Below are 10,995 nucleotides of genomic sequence, written 5' to 3' on the forward strand. Positions count from 1 at the left end.
CGTATATAGGCATGGCCAGATGTACAAAAAAAGTCACTTTGGGCATGCCAACCACAGTACTGTATTACTCGTTTTGCTTGTTGTACAGCTGCTTATGTTGATATAGTATCTGTCCCTATTACAGCAGTTTTAGACAGGCGTACAGGCAATCACAGCTCCAACACTGTTAGAATATGCAAATCGCATATGTCTGGGAATCTGTGTATATGTTTAAAATCTAGTACTGTACTGTATAAACTGGTACAGATGTAGGGTTTGGATTTGGATTTGTAAAAGCTAAAAAGATGTTTGAACTCAGTTTCAATTTTTTTTTTAATAAAGTGAACATTTATACTTTGTGGTCTTTATTAATTAAGTAAACCAACACCAATAAATATTTCAGTTTTACATATTTGTTTCGGTGTGGAACCAAGTAGCTCATCTATGAAACAGGCAGGAGGTGCACTGGTCGGCATTTGACTTTACTTCCCTGATTCTGTATTAGCATGTTAGAATATCCAGTGAATGTTGCAACAGGGTCAAAAGGAGTTTAGCTGAAAACCTAAAACAGACCTGTACCATGGGAGGGTAAAATCTTCCTGTAAGACAAGGACAGAAAAAATGGCATTGGATCGTACCTTAGATCCTTTGCTCAGTTTCAGAAAACAGTTTTGTGTGACATTCCCATTTATCCAAGTTTATCTAAAATTAATATATTGGGAAATTCATCGACATTCGCCCAAATACCATAAGTCTTCTTCTCTTTCAAATATAGTAATAAAAAAACATAGCAGGTATGCTTCCTGGGCCACCCTCCCCATGTCTAAAAGTTTTGCATTGCAAAATTCAAGATTTTTTTGATGGGGGCCCAGTACAGAAATACCCCTTGTCTTCCTGATGGCAACCCTGTCTGTTATAGCTATTAATGAACGATACGAGGATGTGGTGTCATTCATACTACTTAAGTCCGGCTTACGCATTTAGCAGTCCACCGGCTGCAATCATAGCAACATAACAGACCCTAAAGGAAACACCATCAATTTTGTCATCATCCTCTGGCAGTGTTTAGAGACATGACTTGTTTTCCTACCACTCACAATACCTTCCGAGCAAAACACATTACATTAGTCATTTTCTCAACCTAATTTTAGCCCCTTTCAGTGAAGGTCTTTCCTTTTTTATATTAGCATTAAAATAGCTTTCCTGAAACATTTTAATGTTTTGCTCATTTTCCTAATCTGCTTGGGTAGAAGCTACTCGGCTATTGTTTGTTTCTCTTCTCCAACGAATGTCTGGCTTTTCAAGGAGAAATCTTTGCAGGGAAGATTATAGCTGCCATGACCCCTAGTAAACCTTCAAGAATAATTTGTGAAGGTAATTTTCGATATGGCCCATAATGAGGTTTGAATCAGCCTCACAAACACGGCTCTTATGGGACTCTTGGTTTTTAAGAATTCTTAAGAGCGTCTTGTGAGCTGGAGGCAAGGGACGGAAGGAATTTAACACATGAAGCTGACTTAATGGGCTTTGCCTAATTTCTTCAATCCCTAATGCTTGCAGAATAGCAGGGGCAAACTTAGAATAATGAGCTGTACACGAGATGATAACTGGACAAGTACGGTCTTGGACCCGATCGGCCACAACTTTGGCAACTGCTGTCTGGGTGTCCATAATATAGCCATTTGTGCCATGCACAGAGCGGATTGCAGATAAGCAGTCTTCCTCGGAGCACCAGCCGCCAATAATGTCATTCTGAAGATGTTTGAAAAAATTATCTGGTAGCTGAAAATAACCTTGACTTTGTAACTGACTATAGAGTTTCTTAACAAGGTCACCATCTTGGTTAGAGATAAGATGTAAATACCTCTCTAAATTTGAAGATTTAAGAATATCAATAGCTGGCGAATTGGATGGCAGGAATGTCCGACCCCTGAGATCATAAACTCCTGTTTTTATAAAATCGGTCAAAATGTGGTTTTGATTGGACGCACAGATGAATTTTCGGATGGGTATTCCCATCTGTTTTGCATAAACTGCAGAGAGTATGTTGCCAAAGTTACCAGTTGGAATACATACATCTACCGGGTTCCCAAAAGATATAAAACCCTGATCGACTAGATCAAGATAGGCAGACGCATGGTAGACAACTTGAGGCAGAAGCCTTGCCCAGTTGATTGAATTGGCAGTACTCAGAGTAGTTCCGTATTCACCAGTAAGAAAGCCAGTGTATTCAGGATTGGTGCATATTTCTTTTATAGCACTCTGACAGAAATCAAAATCAGATTTTACTCCAAGTGCCAACCTGTTATCTCCCTGGCAGGCAATAATTTGTGATTTTTGGACCTGGCTTATTCCACTTTCAGGGTAGAGACAGAAAACAGCCGTTCTTTGCCTGTCAAGATCACTGAGGCGACTAAATCCATCCAGAACAGCACTACCTGTGTCTCCAGAGGTAGCTACAAGCACTAAATAGTTACAGGTTTTGGGAATGCAATAGGCAAACAGGTGAGGCATAAATTGCAAGGCTAGGTCTTTGAAAGAAGCAGTTGGTCCATGAAAGAGTTCAAGAATGAACTGATTGCCAGACAAATGCCTGACAGGGGCAATTTTGCTACAAGCAAAATTTTCACCATAAGCCTTTTCAATGATTTCTCCTAAAACAACAGTGGGGACATCAGCTGGGTGGATGCATCTTTCCAATATTACCTGTGCCCTTTCAGCATAGGATGACTTAATCAATCTTCTCCACTCCCCAGCAGTGAGCTTTGGTAGACCATTTGTGGGAATGTAGAGTCCGCCATCGGCAGCTAAACCATCAATGACAACATCACTGAAGAATTTAGCTTTGTCTTGACTCATTTCAGCATCACAACTTTTGGATCGAGTAGAAACAAAGGTATTCATGTCTGCATTCTGATATTTTTTTACTGCATCAATAACTTTTTCAGCCAAAACTTCTACTGTATCTCCTGTCTGGCAAAATACACGCACATCGTGCCACTTTTTATAAATATGCTTCCTTTTCTGAAGTATGTCGCCAATTGAAGCTCCAGATTTTTGGCCAACAATACGATCCACTTTCATTCCTTCAAGCCTCTCTATTATATCCTGTGAATTGACATCAAGATAAACAACTAAACCATTTTTCTTGATGTGTTCCATGCTGCTAGTGTGAAGAGGGTTGGAGCCCGTAAGGGAAATCACACTTCCAGATGCTGAAAACTTTAAAAGTGCTTTTCCTTCCTCTTCTAAAAACTGCTCATCACCAACTTCCTGCAATTTATTAGACACACTCATATTCCAGTCTTTTTCAAGGACGTCGTCATCTACATCTATAACAGCACAACCCAGCTTGTGGCCAAGAATTCTACCAATGGAGGTCTTCCCGGACCCTGGAGGACCCATCAAGATAACATTTTTTTCTCCTACAAGGGAAGTCAGGGTGGAAAGCCATAATTTCACCAGTCTGGAATGTGGTGCGGGCTTTGAAAACAGTGTGTGGAACATTTTATTCCTTGAATGTTGGTTGAAAAGGCGGGCACCTGCCATTAGTATCGCAGATGTGTAAACTTGATGTGGGATCTGTTAACACATATTAAACAAAAGTAAATTATTAAGACAAATGTACAGAATGAAAATATAATTTATATAGCAAGAAAGTACGATTTTATACCAATAACAAAAAAAATACTGATTGTAAGCTCTTTTGGGCAGGGTCTTCTCCGCCTCCTGTGCCACTGTCTGTATAGGTCTGTTATTTTGCAACTTTTTAATGTACAGCGCTACATAATATGTTGGTGCTATATAAATCCTGTTAATTAATAATAATAATAATATTATTATTAATAATAATAATAATAATAATAATAAAATTCAATAAATACTTGGTATTGCAGTACTATTGTATTATAATAACAACAATGGACATTGGACTTCTTCCTGTTTCCATTTCATACTAGGGGCTCACAACTTTTTAAAAAGTTTTATCTGTATTGGGGGAAACATTGTTTTTGGTGGCTTTGGTGCCTTTAGTGATGTAAGAAAACAGTAAAAATGACACACAACTTGACTACATATAATACAATCTACAATATAACAGGAATATAAACATCTATTATGTTAAACGTAATATTAACAAAAAAAAAGAAAAGACAAAAGGACCTTAGAAAATCAATTGATGTTAATGTTTCGGATCGCATTGATGAAAGAGGGTGATTGCCACATAAAGTTGCTCTACATAATTTGCCACTTACAAGTGGAGAACACCATAGGCAGTGTTCAAGTCAGAAATTTTTAAAGCTGGGTGGGAAAAAATTGTAGGCGGGTGGTAGCCCCTCTATTGTGACCCAACTAATCAGTAACCACCCGAAAACAGCCGGGTGGTTACATAAAATGCCGGATGGTGCGCCCAGGTAAACCACTGCATAGGCCACATTAGAGATCAGCGGTATTTGAGCACCATTATTTCACAATCTCCATGTTATAAGAGTTTCACAACCCCAAAGAATATAGAAAACACATAAGGAAAACTTACATATGCTTAACTCAATTTTCACATCTCCTGGCAATGTCCGAAGCAAAGGATTCAACAGGTTGGGATACAAAGGAGGTCTAATCAGTAATCTCTGCACTTCCAGCTACACATCTTGCTCTCTCCTTTGTAGCGGAGTTGAAACAACAAGCCCCAGAAATTTCCAATGTTCCTGTATTACCAGGCATTAAAAAAATGGTGTCTTTGAAGACAGGTTCAAAAGTATTGGGGGTACCTCGTGTCTATGTAGAGCTGTGTTTTTCAACCAGGGTTCCTTCAGAGGTAGCTAGGGTTTTCTTTGATCAATGAGCAATTTATGTCTCTCAAGACAATTTGGCTATTTAAGGGCTGCCTATTTTCTATATTTTCAGCTATTTCAGGATAATGGCCTCTACAATGTCTTTCAAAAATCCTATCTGGTTCTGTAAAGTTTCTTTTCTTTAAATGTAAATTTTGGCAGCCACCAGCATGAGTAATTATACACCTTTCGATGAACACTGACTGAAAGGTTGAGTGGTTTCCAGACAGTAATTTGCAATACTACAAGGTCATAGCGACTTGAGGAAATGCCAAGCGTGTCCCAAACTAACAAACGGCAAAGTCAGAAACTGTTTTCAATTGATTCTAACAGGCTCTTCCTCCCAGCGGAATAAGGTCTGGAAAATGCTGAGACTCATTATCTGTGCTACTGCAATTTTGTTCATTAATGGTACTTAAATTTACTTTGTGCTGAAACTGGATTTCCAAATTGACATGGTAGACTTTTACCTAATGGTGCTGTTGCTTCAGTAATTTCTAGCCGTTAGGTTACATTTTAGGAAAGGGGGATTTTTAAACTGTACAAAAAATGCAACTCTGCAATAAATGTACATTTGCCTATGTTTAGTTTAAAAAAAAACAATCCAAGTAAAACAAAATATTTGCCAGCTTTCTCCAATTTTTTTCATTAGGCTGCCTGTGCTTTAGTGATTCCCAAGCAATGTTGTCAGCCATTTAGGCTTGAGTTCAGAACTCGACCACTCTACTTCTTTCCAGAAAAACAATGCTGCAGCTATGACTCCCTACCCTGCACATACATGTAGGAAAGGCACTCTTGGGAGATTTATTTTGAGTAGCTTGTCAACATAAATAGGGACTGAGCTCGAAGCAGCTGTCTCTGCTATAATTTTACAAGCCTGATGGTGTCACAAAGAGAAATTAAAATTGTTGCTTGCTACAGGAACTAGTTAAAGAAAAATATTGTATAGTGGGACATGATAGTGAGAAGAAGGTTTGGGAGCAAATTAGGATCTATGCCTTAATATATCAATCATCAAAAACAATAAAACTACCAACAGGTGAGTTGAACAATATTGATTATCTTGATAAAATAGAACCTGTCTTGAAGTGGGATAAATTAGGTTGAACAGTAAGTTCTTGAAGGTGATGTGTTGGAAGCAAGAAAATGGGCAAGCCTAAATGTGCCCATCTTTTACCAGGGACAGGTCGTGGTGGCTTTATGTCCAAGTCTGAGCACCTACAAAACAACTGGTATTCTGGGGTGTTTCATGTTGTGGTCGGTACCAAATAAACGTGGTCCTAAAAAGGACAACTACTAAAATGGAGACAAAGACATGGGCATCAAAGACCTGTTGATGGACATGTATGAGGAGGTAAGGGTTGGACTGTGGGTCAGTCTTGATGGGCTAGAAGAGCTTCTTTAGAAATTAGAAAATCCCAGAAAGGTCTAAGAACACGGCCAAGCCGTGTTTTGGACTACAAAGCTGATCATTGAAAGTACCCATGCTGAAGAATGAAAAACAGAGCAGGAAGTCAAAGGAAATATCCCCAATATGAAATAAACAGATGTAAAGACATTTAAATGCAGGGTAGAGAAGGGTTAGAACCTCCGTCACATTTCACCTTGTGTCCAATGGTGATGAGTGTGAGAGAAACAAGGACTCTTACACCCACCACATTTACACCCCACAAATGTTCTAATCTATTCCTACTTTATCCAGAGCTAGAAAAAGTTTTGACAGCATTTTGGATTGAAGTGTTATGGTCAGGGAAAAGTATATATTAAAAACAACAATAAAGGCCTTTTTTTTCTCCCGGGGACTATTAAAGCTGAAGCTGAAAGCTCTTTGGCTTAATTGGATTCTTCTTCCCCTTCCTCTTCAACCTGATACTGATTTTTTTTCTAAACCAGTTTTGAATGCCTATCATTTTAGACCTAGTGACATCATCAACGGGTATCTGTGCTTCTCAATGCCAATGCCAAGATCTTGGCTAGTGGAAGGGACCATCGGGGTTCTGTACATAGATACCTGAAAACATAAAACACCCTGTCTCTGTACTCACAAGAGCCCCAAGCCATGCAATCAGTAGGCTGCATGCATCATAATACCATAATGAATATATGTCTTCATAGGGAGTGGACAATCCTAACAGGACTGCATTTACATAAATAATATGTACAGGTGATGCTGCTTTTTTAAGGGCCTGAATTAAATGATAAAGGTGGGCCAGGGACAGGGTCAGGCTGGGGAGGAAAACAAATAGACAATAGTCCTCCAGCATGGAAATGAGAAGAGGTAGAGGGTCTAAAAGATGTTAATTGACCTTATATTTTTTTCAGATTTAGTAATAATGTGGCTTTCTGTTAAAGTGGAATGGCAAGATTCTCAGGCAAGAAACTTTTCCTCTTTGAAAATTCCAGATTCCACCTATAGCAGACCTATAGGGTATTCCCTATGAGACTACATTACTAAAGCATGAATGATTCCTGCACTTAGGCCTTAGAATATGCTCAAAGTCTCTTTCTTAAAGTGGACCTAAACTCAGAAATTTACCTTTACATAAAAGAGTAGACAACCTGATGGAAGAAACCTCAGGATGAACAGACTGATCTGCGAGATTGAAGGTGTGATTTTTTTTTTGTTTTGGGTTTACTTTCGCTTTAAGCTATGAACACATATCCGATTCTAGTCACCACAGGCGAATGTGTACAGTGGTCCCCCGACGTCATTCATCATTCCATCCCCTGGCTGAAATGGTCACTGTTCACTGCTATAGAGGATAGCACAGCGGGGTGCCACTTCCTCATCCTCCTACCTCCCCCTTTTATAGAACAGAATGACATTGTGTGCTGTGTTCATTCATTGGATGTCTGTACAAGGCTTTAGTCCCGCGCAGTGCAGTTTCACGAGTGCCAAAAATGGGACTTGAGGCCAAAGTGTTATGGAGTCTATATAACTAGATGCTTAAAAAAACTGCCAAGGAGGGGTAGAGAATGGTGCTTCTCTCCAGCCCCTGCAAAGCACCAAGTGCCACCCTTCCATGGCAGCTTGTATGAGCCTTTGTACAAGTAAGTGTGCCTGTGTAAAATTGTCTGCCCATGTTTGGCATGGTGTTGCTGACCCTGCATTTCATTAATTAGTCAGGACATGTCTGTTTACTGACGTCTATCCCTTCTCCTGGTGTGTTTCCTCTAGTCCAGAATACATAAGCAGCAATGTAACAAGGACATTCCATGCTCTTCTGCATCCATCTGTGCATACACATTGTAGGACTGAGCATCTTTGCCATACAACAAAGGATAAAAAAATGCACATATGAATGCATAAAAAAAATTAAAAAAAAGTAAAAAAAAACATGCAATCAACCATCATGCATGCAGTTATAAAACATGACCACGTGCACAAGGTCTAGTACAAGCTGAATATCTGCAAAAATTCCCTAATACCCAGCTGTGGACATTATTACTGTTTTGTAATATAATGAATTTTTATGTTGCGCGTTAGTTTGAACTTTATTAGGTTGTTCTGATTTCGTAAATGTGCCACAATGAACCTGGACAATTTGGTCCACACTAATTATATGTATGAAACCCCCACATTTTTCATTATATCTAGCATCGTGTCTGACTGTGTACAGTTCTCTGAACCAAATGTTTTTTTTTGTAAACCTGTTGCAAAGTTTCTTACTTGGGGATGTTACTGGTAACAGCACTTCCTCTTGCAGGCCCACAACGCTTAGCTATTGCATTATAATTTGCATCAATGTTGTCAGGTTGCCATTTGCACTCCTTTTTTGCCTATGGGCCTGCTAATCATATTGGCATCCCAACTGCTAAATGAAGGAACTGACATAGCAGGCAACAACCTTGCTGCTGAGTGACAACCATACTGTACTTACTACGGAGGAGCAGCATTGTCACCCTAAAATAGGACTTTAGAACACCATCCTTTATTTTCTTCTCCGTGACCCATTAGGAGGTTTTCTGAATTCTGCAAAGAGAGCTCGGAACAATGCAACTGATACCAATACAGCACATGCTGTTACCAGCTCGCAAAGATTTTTCTGGCTGGATCAACACATATGTTTTTTTCATATATTATTATAATAAAACACTTTTACTTTCATTGGAATATTTACCAAATGGGAGCCAATAGGTGCAGCTGCTTAGGTTTCCATATATGCTAATATTTAATTTGCTTGTAATAGTAACTTATCAAAGTGCAGAATTTGACCTGGCAAGTAACTTAATTTTATGATAATTTATCATAACCAATGGAAAATGTCCAGTGGACTTCATTGTTACAACCACATTGCTCCAAACAGAAAAAAAGTCCCTGTAAGCTGTTTGAATATGATAATAGTTGTTTTCTTATATTCTGTGCTGTGATTGCACATTGCAAAATTATAAAATAATATGGAATCACATATATATAATATATATATAGGTGTAAAATAGTAGCTGCTTGAACCTTACCTGCAGAGATCAGGCTGTTTACATGTGCACTGACAGCACAAGAAAGCCCTGACCCCCTCCCAAGATACTTCCCAGCATGCACTGCTTGAGTTAAAAGGGAAACCTCTTAAAAGGGCACTGACAGTAAGCATGTCAAGGTACATTGCATTGCTTAGTGGGGATTTTAATGCATTCTCTAAATATTTAATGGCATAGAAAAGAAAAGTTTTAATACAAAAATATTTAATGTGATCTTATTGGCGTAATGGTATTTTGAACATAAAGGCTTGCCTGTAATAGAAGAGGCATTATGTTCACCTTTCCAATGGCCTGTTTGTTAATGTGCCGCCGGGTGCTACAAGTTTTTGACAGGTTGGAAAGGGTAAATACCTGTGTCCCCTGTCTCATGCAGTGGTTGCACCCATGTCCTGTAGTAATGTAACAGTCAGCAAGAGAAACCACTGAATGTGATGGAGGGATCGGGTATTTGCCCCTTCCTGCAATCTTTTCAAAACAGAGGCAATGGCCAATTGTTAAGATGAGTGGGCTACAAATGGGCAATTGTAACAATATGCAAGCAATAAATGTGCAATGTTTACATTATATGATCAACCAATGGATAATTTTGACAACACATTGGCAACAAGTGACCGTTTTGAAATTAGACAGATAACAAATGGGAAATCACTAGACTATGGGGGCAACAGAAAGAAAATTGTTCTGTAAACAGTTACCTGGCAATCGTTACAATACACAGGCATCAAACAGGCAATCATGACAATGGTGATAATAAATAGGCAATAAACCAGAAACAAATAGCCAATGATGATAATGTTTAGCAAACAAATGGGATTCACCTGTTTGCTTCCTCTGATACATAGGACAGGAGCCCCCCATTAACTGTCTGGAAGGAGCGATCTCTGCCCTGTCTCCTGTCATTTTGTTTTGCCAATCAGTTTGTTTGAATAGTTCACTAAAATTACAGGAGACAGGGCAGAGAACCTTCCTGCCACTTTGTAATGTGTATTCATCTTGGTCTTACATCAGCAGCCCTTATCCCACCATGGCAAACCTGTCCGTGGTGCAGAAAAGGTTGGGAACCTCTGACATAGGTCACAAATGGGCAAGCCAACAATACCCTTTACACGCATTCAATTCTTACAGTACATGTAATTGTATTGTTTGCTACTTTCCCCATTTCTTTGATTGCAAGCTCTTTTGGACAGGGTTCTCTCTTCTTCTTGTGTCATTGTTTGTATCTGTCTGTCTTTTGCAACCCCTATTTAATGTACAGCGCTGTGTAATATGTTTGTGTATTATAAATACTGCTTATTAATAAATATTAATATTATTAAAACCGCCATATACATGGCAGATTCTTGTCGCTGGAGATCATATTCATAATTGTCTTGGGTAAAAATCTATATCATTCACTATGTATAGGTGGGGACACTAATAAATCAGTATAGGTTTAGTGATCCACCCTAAGATTACTAAACTGATCGCTTGTGTATTTCCTGCAGGAAAATTGTATAAGAAAAAAAAATACATAGCATCGCCAAAGATTGAACATTATGAAATCTATATGTTTCAAATTTAAAGCAAATTTAAAAAAGCAACTGAAAGTAATTGAAAAAAAGGACCACACATACATGGAATAATAAATAAAGGAATTTTAATCTTATTTTGTACCCTTTAGTCTACAATATAGAATCAGTTTTTCCTTCCTAGGTCTGGTTGCTATGACAAC

At 38.7% G+C, this 10,995-nt stretch overlaps 1 protein-coding gene across 1 annotated transcript; it reads right to left on the reverse strand.

Moving 5' to 3' along the window:
* Positions 1 to 294: 294 nt before the first annotated feature.
* THNSL1 (threonine synthase like 1) lies at positions 295 to 9,317 on the reverse strand. Its single transcript, XM_072412709.1, has 2 exons — positions 9,267 to 9,317; positions 295 to 3,561 (listed from the first exon to the last, which is right to left on the reverse strand). Exon 2 carries the CDS (start codon positions 3,526 to 3,528, stop codon positions 1,324 to 1,326), a length of 2,205 nt encoding a protein of 734 aa, XP_072268810.1. The 5' UTR covers positions 3,529 to 3,561; positions 9,267 to 9,317; the 3' UTR covers positions 295 to 1,323.
* Between the last annotated feature and the right edge of the window lie 1,678 nt (positions 9,318 to 10,995).

This window comes from Pyxicephalus adspersus, chromosome 5, assembly GCF_032062135.1.
Source record: "Pyxicephalus adspersus chromosome 5, UCB_Pads_2.0, whole genome shotgun sequence".
Classification (NCBI taxonomy): Eukaryota; Metazoa; Chordata; class Amphibia; order Anura; family Pyxicephalidae; genus Pyxicephalus; species Pyxicephalus adspersus.

What these genes read in the sequence shown, in the direction of transcription:
- THNSL1 (XM_072412709.1), bottom strand. Translation starts at nt 3,528, where the DNA reads ATGGCAGGTGCCCGCCTTTTCAACCAACATTCAAGGAATAAAATGTTC.